Consider the following 16,237-nt stretch of genomic DNA (forward strand, 5'->3'; position numbering starts at 1 on the left):
TTTTTAGCGTCACTAATTGTATGCAATATGTGTTATGCGACGACAAGTATAACCGCTTACATATGTGTATATGGTTGATGATCCAACATTTTTTTTCTCAGTTATGTATATACAGATCCCACTCAACTCTTCTCCTCCTCAGTACTGCTATTATGAATTTTCGTTTTATGAGTTTGCATAGGGCAGACTGGCAGGATCAATTATTTTGTTTTCTACATGAGAGATTTTTTATGTCATCGATTGTATACAGTTAAATGCTACGTGATGTTAGATAAAGAGTCATAACAATATATCAATGATGATTGATATCTTTTCTTTTAGTGTGTCTCCTTTTTATGTGTATGCCCTTATGTATATGTCTTTCTCTTTACCAAACACATCACATGAGGAGAAAAACAGATCATAGATTAAATATACCTGATTTCATGTTAGTTTTAGCCATGTAAATTGGTTATATTAATGCATATACAATGTTACTCTGTGCTTTTCATTCCCAATAGCAAGATTTACCCTTTGTCTTGCTACATAAGGTAAAGATGCTTGGTCATGACATGATTCATGAAAAGTTGAAAACCCTCCTCCACAGTACCACTACTATAAATTTCCCTCTTCATAATTCTGCAAAGTCAATTCTACCTTCTTCTACACGTTCCACTGCTAAACTCTCTCTCTCAATCTCGAGAATAACTTACACCACACGAGTTCATCATTACAATGATGTCCTATGTCAATGAAATAAACACATGTACAAATTTTTTTGTTCATAAATCATTTTTCATTAGCGTAAAAAGTCATGTGTCAGTATACAAGTGCCATATAAAATATTTCTCTCCCACTTCCTTTTTTTCTTTGAAGTTTCAGCATCTTGCAGGGACCCAATTCTCTGTTCCTCACATATCGAAGTAGTAAAAGGTTCAGGCCCACTCTTGGGACACAGCACACGGTGTGCTAGCTCTTGTGATGCAGTATATAGTACGAAATTATATAGCTTTCTCACAATATGTCACCTTCCTCTAAGCTACTGTACAATTAAATATCGATATTTCTGTGTACTGAATTGGAAGTCTATTCTTCTTAAGATAACGTTATAGCCACAGAGACTACGTAGTCTTTTGCCTATTTGCCACCAAGAAAACAATCAGACAAGAATTGATGGCTTTTATTGTATTACAAGTCATTTTTCATATGTTTTCTGACCATTTCTAGCTAGCAGCTGGATTCTCATCAATATAGTGTTGGAATCCTGCCTCCCTCATCTATTTTCCATTTTAATTTGTCTAATTATTTCGAATCATTTTGTTGTTTTTGTATATGAGATTGACGTAGTAAAAGAAAGGCGGTAAATTCATGTTTTCAGCCATCGAGTCTTAGAAGAGGTGATAAACTTTGTTAGGGCTTTTGATTAGAACAGCTTTCACTACGAGTAGAATTAGTGTAAAAGAAAGACCGTAATTTCATTTCATGCCTTTAACCATTGAGTCTTTTGACCAATTTTATTTTTTTATTTTTTTATTTTTTATTTTAAAGGGATGTTTGATTAGGTCAGCGTTCACGTTGGATATGACCCACATAAAAACGCACTGAACCAAATACAAAAATTATAAACCTTTGTGAAAAGTGTTAACAGATGAATTATCAGACATTCTTATCTAAGTTTTGTTAAAGCGAATTTGGAAAGGAGAGGTAGCGGCATAGTGCCATAGACACTGTTAAAAACTTAAAGGTGAAAACATCTCCATCTCTAGGAGATAGTGACAAACACTCATTTGAGAAAAATGGCCTCAAATTTTGAACTTTAGAAAATATAATGTTCTGTATTTTTTTTCAAACCTGAAAAGGATCAAGACAGAAAGTGATGTATGTCATTTGAAAAGAAAAAAAACAATGGATCCCAAGAAACCAGATGTATTTTTGGTTGTCTTACAGATTTGAAAGAGGTGAAGGCGAAAGAAAGTAATCATCCAGCTTCAAACTTGTACTTATGGAAACTTAATTCTATAGATACACACAGATATATATATATATATATGTATGTATGTATACGTGTGTGTATAGGTTCTTGACTATATGACATCCTGGTGTGACAAGAACACATGAGATTCCTCGTCACTAGAACATTTTTTTGAAAATTTATAGAAACGCTTTAGTTTTACTGTTATTTTTAATATCGAGAATTAATTATCCCCTCTCACTTTACACGCTCAAGATATTTTGAGAACAGTATACATCAGAGAGGGAAGAAGGCAAACTCGGCCGCACGAAGTGGGCACAAAATTCGTGCGCACGGGCGAATCAATAATGTATTTTGATTGTTTGCAATTAAATCTACAATAATTGAATCAAGAACAACAATAAGATACATAAGATGGAGGAGAAACATGTAACAAAAGCCCTTATTTCTGTAACTCTCAACCCTATTAATTTCATGGACAAAGCTGGGAGTTTTTTTATGAACATAAAGCTCAGATATTGGAGAGATCACAAATATATTAGTAACAATAATAAATTTGAAAAAGGCTGAAAAAAATAAATTTGGTATTGGACACTTTACAAAAAATCAAAATCAAAATAAAAAATCAAAAGAAAATTCTATAGCACACACCTGTAAATTGTAAAACCCAGAAGAACTCTTCCAACTTCCAAACCCTTCACTCTCACAAACTAGAAGTTAGCTTAGAGTGGGTTGTGCTGCACCTGGTTTGATTTGTTTTGTTTTTTGGTTTTTTGGTTCTAAAGGGTTTGACCAAAAGATACAGCAAGTCTCTGAAGATCCTTTGTGTACATCTCTGAAGCTTGTAAAGCTTGCTGGTGCTGGTGCTGCGGGTTCTGGTGGTGCCAAGATGTTGCGCTCAAGCTGTTTGATAAAATGTGTGACTGAGATTCTGGTTTGATTTCTGAGTAAGTAGCAGGCTGAGAGGCTTGGTGGGTTCCCATCTGAAATGAGGTGTTGTGGAGATATTCAGACCATTTGATCTCTTGTGGGTCGTCGGATTTTACCGCTTCCGGCGGCCACCAAGAAAAGGCTGCAGAGCTGTCGAAGTAGCCGCCGCCGCTGCTGTTGCTGTTGTTGGCATTGGAGTCCCAGGTGGAGGAGTTATCGGATGGGAGGCTGATGGAAGGCTTCACACGTGTGGGAGGAGGAGGAGGGGCGGTGAATATAGGCGGAGCTTGATGACATGGACGGTTGCAGGAACTCTGGATTTTGATTGAGGAAGCTGAAAGTGGTGTTTTGATTTACTGCCTGCAGCCCCATATCTGACGACGAACCATAATTGTTTTGGTTATTGTGATGAGGAAAAGAAAAGTATCCCACAAAATCACAAGGCCCGCAACTACTGGGGGAGCCTTCATGTGTCAAACTTTTGCTGCTGCCGCCATTGCTGCTTATGAGTTTGGAGGTAGAAGAAACTTCAACCGGGTTGAACCGGTTTTCGGACGCTGAAGTAGGGTGCTTTGAACTCACTGCCTCAACGAGGCTCAGCTCATTGGATCCCACAGAGGCCTTCTCATTGCTTTTGTAAGTTGGGGAGAGGTTAATATTATTGTTGTTGTTAATTTCTTTGCCAATATTTTGATCAAGCGCTTCTGAGAGTGGTTTGTGAGTGTTGGGGTCAATGCCTCTTTGCCTCAGCTTCTTCTTAATGCAGGAATTCCATAGATTTTTAATCTCATTGTCTGTTCTTCCTGGTAACTGGGCTGCAATCTGAGACCATCTGAGATTGCAGCAGCAAAAAGATTTGATTTTTATAATTGCCCAGAAGATAAATAAGAAGAAAAATCTTAAATTTTAAGAAAAAGAAAAAAGAAAAACCCAAGTTATTAAAACTATAAAATATATATTACCTGTTGCCAAGAACTGCATGGAGTTCTATTATCAAATTCTCTTCTTGCTGTGAGAATGGCCCTCTCTTCAAATCAGGCCTCAGGTAATTTATCCACCTTAACCTGCAGCTCTTCCCACACCTCTGCAGACCTGCCAATATATCACACTATATGTCACCTGAAGAAAGACAACTCTTTCTGAACAGGACGATATTCTAAATTACTCTCTGGGACGGGCCATCACAACCGACACAACTTTAGTCCTGTGGTTTTTCCCCCCTTTGGAAAGTGATGAACAAATTGAATGGAGAATTAGAGTGTACCTGCTAGTTTAGGGACTGAGCTCCAGCAGCCATGGCCATGCTTGGTGATGTAATTGAGAAGCTTCTCATCCTCTTCAGGAGACCAGAGGCCTTTCCTTAGCTTCTGCTTGTAGCAACAAGAGTGCCTCCCCATGTGGAGTCCAACACTAGCTACACCTGCAATGCTGGCACAAAACTTTACAAAAAAGTGGCTGAGTTTTGATGTGAATTGTCAACAACAGCAAGAGAGGAAGCCTCTGATATGTATTCTTTCTAGGAAGTGAGAAAGTGGTGAATTTTGAGAGAGAGAGAGAGAGAGAGAGGGAGGGAGGGAGGGAGGGAGGGAGGGATAAGGGGGGTTAAGAAAATGAAATGGCAGCCTGGTAGGGAATCAAATTAATAGGAGAAGGCTCAAAGAGAAAAGTCACATTCTTGAGGGCGATTGGAGATTATAGTTTTGAATTAAATTTCATTTTCCTGAGGTAGGCTCCTCTACATTCCACTGCAGGGTCGAAGTCAGCTCTTGACCCCTTATACGGGGGTGGTGGTCCGACGCTATCCGACGGTCCATATGCATTTGGATGAACCCTAGTAGACGGATAAGATCATAGGAGGAGTACTACTAGCTCAGGGAGATGGAGCTCCAATTATTTGACTTTGATATGTCTCATCAATGTTGAGAGTTTATAAGTATTTGGCAGCACTACTTGTTGGGCATTTCTTATGAGACATATAACCAATTCTTGAAAATTCAATTTCAGAAGCGCATGTTATTTGTAAATTTGAGCGTAAATAAGTTGATTAAAGATGCATATATTTTTTTTGCATTCAAGTTTGAGTTACCCACCTAGATAAAATATCGTTTTCAATTAAAAGAGAAGCGCATGCTAATTAAGGATTAAGGTGATGTAGATGAATATCAATCCATAAACACATTTGTAAAAATGGAAAATGACAACTCCGTTGTTTGCTTTGAGTTTTAAGTAAGACCCTATCTTATCAAACTCTTATCCTAAGATTCTAAACACTAAAGCAGCCACGTGTATTGGAAAAGGGAAATTTTCTGATCAAAAGAAATCTCTAGGACTAGTAATGTTTGCTCATATATGATTCTGTAATAAATTGTTGATAAATGCGAACGAAGGTTGGTTCAGTTAGTAAGAACGTGCTTATAGTTAACTTTCAATCCAAGTTTGATCTCTTCTGCCAACAGGATGTGCAATTTATAAAATTTTTATGTAAATCTATATCGATGACAATTAGTAATTAAGTGTCATGTGTAAGTCTTTCCTTCTTCAGGTTGTGGGTATGTCTTGGTGCTGGTGATAAGAGTAGTCAATCTCCTCCTAAGTTATTTGTTACCAAAAAAAAAAAAACTGTTGATAAAATCTTTGCGCACTCATTATTTAGAATTATTCTTGTGTTTATAGTTTGACGTATTATGTATTTGAATTGTTAATGAAGTAAATTCTCAAAAAAAAAAAATGTATGACTTAAATTGAGCATTTGAAAAGAAAAAAAAAACGTTAGGAGAGCGAACTTCTTAATCGTTATTTATCAAAAAATATTGTCAATTAAATGTTTCCTAATTATGTAGATGATTAAATACTGAATACTCCATTGATACACTCCTTTATTGACCAACTTTTCTGTCAGATACTTCTGGTATTATGTTGACTTTCTTTCTTTTCTATTTGCGTTTTGGGTAATTTCCCCAAATCATGATTACTTTGAAAAGTTTCATAATTGATGCAAAAGAATGAAATATTCCCAAGATAGCTGAGAAATTTCAAAGAAAAATAACCCAAATTCTGCCAACTCCTCTGTCTGCCTCTTTGTTTCGAATATAAACGATATATTACATTAAATTTATCTAAATTACATGAAGAGAGATTTAAACTCAGATGCAGATGGTAGAGCACACTTTTCATGGCTAAGGGCTGCCTTAATTTTTTTTTCCCATTTCATTTTATCTTCTTGCTGTATGCAGCAAGTTGTATTACTGTGTGAAATGCTAATTAAAGGTATGACAAATGAAAGAAGTAATCACTAATTAAAGGCAAATTTCTTTAATATAAATTTGACAATAATGACAATTAGCATAGCTGTCCTTTTTTTAGTTGATTATGTATTTTGAAAGCTTAATGAGGACAAATGGAATGAATTATTAAAATTAATTGCAAGGTGAGTTCAATTAAGACGATGTGTTTTCACCATTCTGTATTAGTTTATCTATATGGAAAAAAACATAATTAAGAAAAAGGCCATAAACTTGTGTTGGCAGAAGCGTCTACTAATTGGGACAATATCGATATCATGATAAACTTACATTATTGAATTGAAGCAAAATTTATACAGTTGAGGCACTATGGCTGCCATGGCTAAGGGTTTTGAAGGGGTTACATCAGCTCTATAATGAAAGGTTTTGGAGGTTAGAGAAGGTATTGTTGTTGCGGTGAGAAAAGGGGTTTTCGAAAATTGTTTTTGAGAGCGATTCCCTCCGGATCCTTTCAGTTATTCTTCGTCCAAGTCTTGACACACCACTCCAATAGGGTAATTAGTGATTGAGGACGCAAAGGAATTGTTGAAAGAGATCACTGGTGGTTTTGATACCCATATTTGTTGTCAAGCTAACTGTGTTGATCATCGCTTTGCTCAATTTTTATTGGATATTGGTGTAGTGCATTACTTGCTTGAGGAATGATTGGATTTAATTTTTGATATTCTTGTTGTTATATGTAATATTCGGTGTTACTTTTTCAAATGTTTTCCTACCAGATTTTTTCCGAGCAAGGTTTTAACGAGGCCACTTACCCAAACTTCTCAAAATATACCGTGGCAAATGTTATAAGCAAAGACCTTAATATGGTATGAATAACTTAAATGTTCTTATCTATAAAGTACAATTGTAATTTGATAAGCTAAATAATGTAAAAATCAGAAAAGAAAAGAAAAAGCGAAATTAATGAATATAAGAATGAATATATCATCTTCTTTATAGTTCTGGATGACGGAATATTCTATTATTCTGTATTGCAGAGTATATGCAACGAACATCCAAAACTGGTAAATGTTTATAGTTTCCCAAATAAATAAAAAATCTCCTTAATCATATTTTATTATTAATAATAATTTTTTTGTCTGTGATAGCCTGTCAACTTGTTCTTGTATTATGAAGCTTCCCTTGACCTTAGCAATGTCTGAATTCAGAACATCCTGCTAGGAAATTGGATATTAAAACCCTACGAGAAGATGCTCGTAATCTCCATTCCTCATCATATGAACCATATGAGCTGTTTTTATGAAGTCAACTATTTTTGCATGTTTATTCTCTCTTGTTCTTTTTAGGTTGGTAAAATCATATATGTTTAATGATAATCTGTCGGCTTTGCTGTCATTTTTATATTTTCACTTTTGTTTAATCTATGTTTCTGCATATTGAAACTGGTTTTTTTAATTAGGTTTACTTCTTTGCTTATATAATATAATATTTTTGGTCGTTTTTTATCTTTTTGACCCTCCATTATAGGGAATGAATCTCTGTCTTCTGCCATCAAATGATTGGGAAGGTTTAAAAAATTTCACAGTCCAACACATGTAACTTCAGTTTTTTTGGGAGGAATACTAGTTATCCTCTCTTTTATCTTCTCTCTTATATTATTGTCTAATGTTTCATGAACATCAAAATTGTTTTTTATATAATAATTCTGCAAAAAATCAACTAAATTAATTAAATGAAAATTTATTAGTTGTCTGATTATATTCATTCCTTAATTAATCAAGTTGAATTAATACTAGTGTGATATTCGGTCAAAGAGTTATTCTCTGTATTTCACAACAGTTAGATGATTAAACATTTTACATGGTGGTTGGATTTTTGCATGGAACATCTTTGAAGGATGACCTCGAAGGTAGATAGTTTTGATCATTAAATCATTTTGCCAAATGAGAAACCTTAGGCATGGTAAATTGGTAACTGCAATATTACCTGCAGTTTCTTGGTGCATGCATTTAGTTTAAAGCCTCAAGAAAAACAGGCTAATCTTATTAATGTTGATATCATCAGTGAAGATAATGTTTTCATTACTGTACAATCGTCACAAGGACAAGAGGAACATAAGGTTGTGGCTCTTAAACACTTAAGTAATCATGGCCAGACAAAGCTTGGGACAGATCTAATCCAAAATCACTTCTTGAAATTAATGTGTATTTGTATATTACGAATTGCTGAGCTGGACTTTGGCTACAGAAAAAAGGTTCAACTGAGTGAATGAATATATACTCGAGACCTTACAATATGAAGGAAGAAATATTGGTCCACCAAGTTTATCAGCTTCAAGGAAGAACACATCGAACTGAAATTGCATAAAAAAAAGGTTTGTGGGGCTTTCTTAATCACCAATTAGCAAAATATTTAGGCCCATATATTGCCTTTATTATTAACTTAATGGTCCACGATGTACGTTGCCATAATGGAGAGATTATAACCGTTTGAAGGGGAGGAGGATAACATTTGCTCCAGTATCAGTTGTATACAATCATATTTATGATCACATAATTAATTTTGAAATAAAAAATATCGACACGTATATATAAATGTATCTAATTGGTAACATCTCTCTCTTGAAGACCTAATATGGGAGAGAAACTTGTATTGGAAGAATTTACTTGATCATAGTGACCTTGATCACTTATACAAGGTCATGTAAAAAAGTCTTATACATAACCTTATATTAGTAGTATGAAATGTTACGATGATATGAACCCCGTATCAGATAAGTCTTTCTACTAATTTGAATGACTTGTGTCTTTTGTAGTATAGTTTTATTTATATAAAATTGTGTAAATATTTATTTATAGGGGAGACAGTGAATTTTTTTATTCAAACAGTCATCACAACACCATCATTGTGCTGGGGGCTTTCCCTTAAAATCAAGGCCGTGCATTTTTCTTTTTCCTTTTTCTTCTTTTTGAATTTTTCTACTTCTATATAATTAAACTACCTCTTTAACTGTGTCATGGTTTCTCTGTTGATTTGAAGTCATTAGCATTCCAGTCAAAAATGTCGACCAAATAAAAATAATCAATTAACAGTTTATTATACATCAACATAGTGTCACACGGTATGTCTTGCATCAGATAAGAATTAATGGGTTTGATCTTAGGGTTACAACCACGTTGGAGATAAGCATGGGCAAGCGCAAGCGTCCAGCTTGTGACAGACGGTGTAAGAGGAGGCCTAAACCCTAATCCGGTGTCACTCCGATGGATCAAGTCTTGTAATCTAGCTAAACTACTCACGATCAATCACATGACAAATCATACATGTACTGCAGAACTTGGTTATCTTCTTCCATTCATTCCTTCATGTACAAAAGATAAATATGTGAGTTCACTTTACAGAAATCTTCCACTCAGGTTGACATATATTCTGTGGAAACATGGCAGTCTGTCTTATCAGATTTTAGTTTTCTGTATCTTAGGCAAAGTGTGATGCATCAAGTGGAAGGTTTTGATAACTAGTAGCACTACTTTAATAAAACTCATCATTCAAGTAAGTGTAAAATTATAACATCTAAGTACTAGAAAAGGCACAATGTAAATGAAATTCATGAAGGGAGAGGAGAGGAGATATTTAGATCATAATAAGTAGGGTTTTTATCATAAATGGTCCAATGGTCTCTGAAATTGAAAATCAATTAATGTAGTCCCTGAAAATAGGTGTTGCAAATCAATGTGGTCATTCCGTTACAATTTTGGTGGTCTGGTGATGCAAAGAACGGTGAGGTCTCCCTTGAGATAATGAGGTTATAGCCGAGGTGCGTCTATTGTTGGTTGAAAAATATTTCCACACCCCCTTTTAGGCCTTGGTTAAGCAGTTTGTGCCTTCGAGGATTTATGGAAGGGATCTCTCTTCGGAGTAGGCCCTACTATAAGAAAAAATAATTTCATTGTGCAAAAAGGTATTTAGACAACTTTTTTAATTAATTATTAAACTCACATCAGCACATAACAAAAAATTTTACAGAATAGTGGTGGAATGATCATATTGATTTGCAACACCTATTTTCAAGAACTATATTGATGGTGTGGATCATTTTCAGAGGTCATATTGATGGTGTGGTTCAATTTCAAGGACCATCTTGATGGTGTGGGTCAATTTTAAGGATCATTTGTGATAAAAACCCGTAAATCTTGTGGGGCCCATTTATTTACCACATCAACACTTAACAGATTTTTTAACAGAATTGTGACGGAAAGACCACATTGATTTGCGACACCTATTTTCAGGGACTACATTGATTGATTTTTAATTTCAGGGATCATCTTGATGGTGAGGATCAATTTCAAATACTATTTGTGATAAAAACCCTAATAAATAATAATAAAAATAATAAATCATTGAAATGGAGGGAGGCACAATCCATATGCCCCTTGAAAGATGCCTCTTTTGCATTATCCTTAAAGCCATCTTTTCATAAGCTAATTCACAAAACAGACAACTAATTGACAGCAAAATCAAAGAAATGACACTTTTTTTGCTAACTAAATTGCAGAAATTAATTCCAACCCACTCAAATTAAGTCAACATGGGAAAACTTAATTTGGGGTGTAAGTGAAGTACATCCCTTATTATTAGCATATGTCACGTGATGAGAGAGATTAATATGAAAAAATATCACGTGTTATATATACATTAGAATATCTTCAATGAGGGAAACATTACAAACAACCGAGGTATGCCCTCATGATAGCATGCACCACACTGAAAAAAGTTGGAGTTCCACCATAAAATCAATTGGCAATATGAGAAGTAGTCCAATTACTTATAAGCACATGTAAGGTCCCTCATTTCTCCGATGTGGGATTGATACTCTCAACACCCCCCCCCCAAATCAGTGTGGCAAATTTTCAAGCCTACACATAGAACACAAATCTGGTGATGTAGAGTACGTGTGGTCGTTAGGCTTCACACGAGGGGCAAAACTACTCTGATACCATGAAGAACATTCGGGTTCCACCATAAAACCAATTGCTAATATAAGGAATAATTCAAATTACTTTTAAACACATACAAAGTTCCTTCTTTCTCTAATGTAGGATTGATACTCTCAACACATGATGTATATCACTCCTCAGGTGAGCACTACATGAACATTGTGACAGCTAGCCAAGTCTTTCTCAATGTGAGTATGCATGCATACTGACTGGCTTTGCGGTCATCTTATATATCATTTCCCTTTCACATAGTTAGACTCTACCTCACTCAATCTTCTGCCTGCATTATCTTTCCAAGAGTAGAGCAGCTCTTAAGTTGCCCATAATCTAATTAAAGCTCAAAGTATGCAAACCATCATAGCAGCCAAACAATAATATTCTGGATTTTTTGGATTTTGGTTGGGTTTTATGTGATTATGCATGTTTGTGCACTAAGATTATGAATAAGATAGATACCCCCTTCCACAAACTACCCAAATTTTATGGCTAGAAAGTGCTGCAGCAAAATCATTGTTTTACAAATTCTCGCTTAGGTCCTTACCTAGGCACTAAATAACTGGCTACTATCCCGATTAATCTCTACCTGTTTGAAAATTAAGGGCACCTAGACTTGCCTAGGGGCCCGTCTAGCCCACCTAAGTACATGTCTAGGTCACGGTTCTTAGATAGAAAATAGATTAAACTTTCATTTTACATATTTTTTCAATAAATTGTAAGAGACTTGTTTAATACTTGGATAAACACTCATTATATGTTTGTTCCCTAGGTTTTCAATATATCCTAATACTTTATAATTTATATGTCATTTCGTTTTGCAATTTATGTATCCCAATACAATTATGTATTTTTTTTAAGTATAAGTAGACATTTATTTATATGTTGTACAATAAATTTAATTAAAATAAAAAATAAATAAAAATAAAAAAATAAAAAACCGCCTAGGTCCTTGCCTAGACGCCCAGGCACTAGACTCCTGCCCGTCCAACTAGCACCTAGCATCTTTTATAACATTGAGCAAAATACAGGTATGAAATGTAGGGAAAAAAAGAAAATTTGTGGGAAACACACCACATTGTGTTGCTGGGGAGATGTATCTAATGGAGCCTAGAAAAGGTTACATTTGAGATGACCTTAATGTGATCAACTCAATTGGCCCATTAGCGCCAATTGGAAACATAAGCACATGGCTTCTCATAAGAATTAAGTTAAATCACAACTAAAACTTAATTATCTTGTCCGAGGGAGAGTGATGATGATAGGAAAAGCACGAGAGCATCAGCATCATGAATCGTGACGTTTGCTTAATTACCATATATGGAAGCTTAAGATCTTATTAACAATCATTATTATGTAAAAATGCTACTATTAATTCCGCTGTGATCCCCATATATATGATAGTTATTTTAATAGGGTTTTAGCATCTTCAGCGACATAAAACCGCCTTGAAAAGAGAGGGGGAAGGTGCAAATTATAGTGGCAACCTTGTGTTTTTTTTTTTTTTTTTACAAAGAATACTTCTACAATTTTACAATTAATTAGTCCGTAACAATTAATAATGTGTCATAACTTAGTATTGAATTCACCTCAAATACATTGTTTTTGTATTTATATATGTTAAACCCGAGACCTTCTCTAATTACTGTGTGAATTGACTTTAATAAGAAGATAAACACTAATTATAAGAAGGGTCTGAAGGTAGCCAATTAAGTTATTAATCCCATCAATTATCAAAAGCTTTGTCTGGTTGAAATGCTCCCCTTGTACCCCATCTTTGAATAATTACATATTTGCTTTTGCTTTATAGTGGGAAATGAAATGATAGTCAACTTTCTTGCCTCGTTTACATGATTACTTTTAATTTTGGGGGAAAGCCTCTGCCCCTAATTGAACTGTTTGAGATTCTAATGGGAATGATCTCAGAAATTGTCTTCTCAATCAGTGTGCTTCAAAGAACTGATGTCAGGACTCTCATTGGGGCTTTCCTTAACAGATTTTGATTAGAGGTGTCTAATCAAATTCATAACAAAAAATAAAAAAAGAACAAGGAGGACCATGGCGGACACTTCAATCTTAATTAGGGTCTAATTTGAAATCCATCCCTTCCTATAATCTCAATTGCAAACAGTTATTTGAACTTCTATCCCTTATTGTATGTGAATTTTACAATGAAATGGCATATACATATATCAATAGTTGATAATTATTAACATACGCATAAGTGATTGCAATTGACATACACGCGAATGATTGCGACTGATATTCACTTAAATATTTTCCCCTCTTTTTGTGCTCAATAATATTTTCCCCCCTTTAACCACTCTTTACACGTACGATTTACCCATGGCGTTTTCATTAGCAGAGATTACTTAGAACTTGACACTTGATTAGGGTTTGTACATCACATCATACTTTTCTGGGTGGTTTAAACTCGAGATTCTTGAAGAGCACCAGCATTTTTGTAAATTCAATTTTGCTGGAAGCTTCGTTTAGGTAGACACCCATTGCTATGTAGATTAATGAAAAACTTTTTAATACAATTACACTGTCACTTAGTGTTACAAATTTACTCATATTATATTATGCGTAGTCCGTAAAATATCAATTATGGTTTACTCAAATCATCGCACGTAGATTACCAACATCACATGATAATGTGATTGTTACACCTAAATCTTCCAAGTTTCACAGCCTAAAGAGTGAATCTAGTTATCCAACATACACATTCCGTCAAATAGGTTGCAAGATGACAATTTCAAATGTGTTCTAATTAAGTTTAGAGATATTGAGAATACTAATTGGTGATGTTATAAATAACTGACTGTTTGGACTTTGCAACATTATCATGTGATAGTATTTCAGTAACACACAACAATTTTTTAATAGGTGTATTACAAATAAGATCTCAGCTAATGATGATATAAATTGGGTATATATGCTCTTAGGCCTCGTTTGTTTTAATTAGATAGGATTGGACTAGCTAGTACTAATGTCACAAGTTTGGTGTGGGCTGTATGGCTCTGGACTAAGTTAAATGAGATTAGCTTGGACTCGTGTAGACTCTGGACCTCGTTAAGTCGTGAAAAATTAGTCCCATGCGAAAGCAAGGGATTGCTAAGAAACCTTACTACACTATCACCACGCCGCCACCTTTGCGTGAAGTGAATTGGTGAGAGCGAGCTGCTGTTCTTCATCAAAGCTATCTATCATCGAGTGAGCTTCATCCAGAACGAGTCTCCTCTCTCTCTCTACTAGATCGATATGGAATTGCGGGAGTTTCTTTTCTTTTTTACTTTGTTTAGGGTTCTTTTCTTGGCGAATATTTTAGCAAGTTGTCGTGAAGCTCGCAAGGCCGTGAGGCCAATAGAGTTGCTCATGAACTTGGTCAATTTGCCTTAAAAATTTATAGTTATTTCTCTTGAATTGAAGAAGAGCCATCTGGTTGTCCTCTTTTCTCCATGCTAATGCTATGCCCATTTGAGTTTATCAATGCTGCACTAAAAGTTTCACTATTCTTATCCAGCTTAGTTCAAGCCAAGTCAATCTAACTTAATTCCCGAAGCCAATCCTCTCCATGACAGTCTGACATAACAAACAAAACCTTAGTGGACTAGAATGCATGGGTCTGCACATTTGGTTTCTGGGAAGGTTAGGCTTTGTGGGTACTTGGTAATACTGGATATAGAGCCTCTCAAACCTAAAAGCCAAGATGAAAACAAGAAGGCTCAAACCCAACCCTGAAGACCATGGGCTTTTATTCAACGAGGCATGGAGTTCTTTGAAAAGAGGAAGAAGAGACATCTATATAAACTTATGAAGCTTTCCCACATGAAACGATGCCCACAAGTAGCTTTTGGGCTTTTTCTTTTTGCTTTTGGTCAACTGGTGGGCTCAAAATGTCCGTCACATCACATGCTTTACTTTTTCTTTGCTTTAGGGTTAGTAAAACTCTACCAACAAGTAAAGGTAACATGTTCTTTTAATTTCCATCACATTCATCCACATAGTAATAATACATTTTTAAACATGAGTTCGGGCATATGTGTTTTACCGCATTGGTGAAAAGTAATAATGTTTAATCACTTTGTTGCAGGTTTGATTTTCATCGATCTCCCTTCCTAATATTTAACAATTTAATATATTAATGTTGTCGTTTGTTAAAAAAAAAAAAAAAAAAGTTTTGTTTGGGATGAGGTATTCTTAGATGTCATTTGGGGTTACATGGGACTTAGCTGCATCATAGAATTAAAGTACCTTATTTGGCAATTCGATTTTCGCAACCGGCCCCTGACCTGGTGTTTAAACCCGGAAACCTGACACTTTGATTCTCAACCAAGGGAGCCTAATCTTCGGACCATTCATACGTGACCAAGGATTCCAAATTTCACGACTTTGCAATCATTTCATTTCAAAATCCCATGACTTTTGAATCTCTCTTTTACATTTTCTCTTTTATCGTGTACTACTGAGTGGTTTAAAAAAATCAATGATTAGATCATGCATATGTTAGAGAATATGATCTCACATCAGTCATATGATAAAATAATATACAATTAGTATATGAGAGATTTTACCCCTATTATCACCGAGGCCTTTTATAATGAAACATTGCACCTAACGATTGGTGGTTAAGTTGAAACAATATCGGTGATATTGGTGGTGGCCTGTGCTGGGCCTAAAATGTTTATCTTGGTAACAGAGCAAGCTATTATCTCGACATGTCATGGACCCAGGTTACTAGGCCTGAATTTGCTTCCTTAAGTTGAGACCAGTGATCATCCAGCTAGAGCTTTACCTGGAAACCTCGGTCGTGGGATTACTTGCTCGGAGGCGAGGAGTACTACTGTTTGCAAGGAAAGCTTTCGAAAAGTTGCGTAGCTCCAGCTTATGGGTATTAACTGAAGGACTGGGTCTTCCAAAAGATTGGCATTGGCTCTATTGACTAAATACCAACTGAGATGACTGGGCCTTCGAAAAGATTGGTGTTTTCTCCAGTGATTGAAAATTATCGACCATATTGGCTTTAGCTCTAGTATAATGACTTAATCAGTTCTAGATGTGAGGTGATTTCCTTTGTGACCCCGTGTGGAGCCACTCGTGAAAGAGCGTGTTAGAGA

The 16,237-nt window shown here is 35.3% G+C and overlaps 1 protein-coding gene across 1 annotated transcript; it reads right to left on the minus strand.

Moving 5' to 3' along the window:
- Positions 1 to 2,381: 2,381 nt before the first annotated feature.
- LOC103955839 (transcription factor MYB61) lies at positions 2,382 to 4,482 on the minus strand. Its single transcript, XM_009367739.2, is given in 4 exon segments — positions 2,382 to 3,159; positions 3,161 to 3,713; positions 3,844 to 3,973; positions 4,146 to 4,482. Coding segments are annotated over 4 exon segments (1,245 nt in total). The 5' UTR covers positions 4,279 to 4,482; the 3' UTR covers positions 2,382 to 2,730.
- Between the last annotated feature and the right edge of the window lie 11,755 nt (positions 4,483 to 16,237).

The sequence above is a fragment of a genome, unplaced genomic scaffold (genome assembly GCF_019419815.1).
Source record: "Pyrus x bretschneideri cultivar Hongxiangsu unplaced genomic scaffold, Pyrus_bretschneideri_v1 Contig11, whole genome shotgun sequence".
Lineage (NCBI taxonomy): Eukaryota > Viridiplantae > Streptophyta > Magnoliopsida > Rosales > Rosaceae > Pyrus > Pyrus x bretschneideri.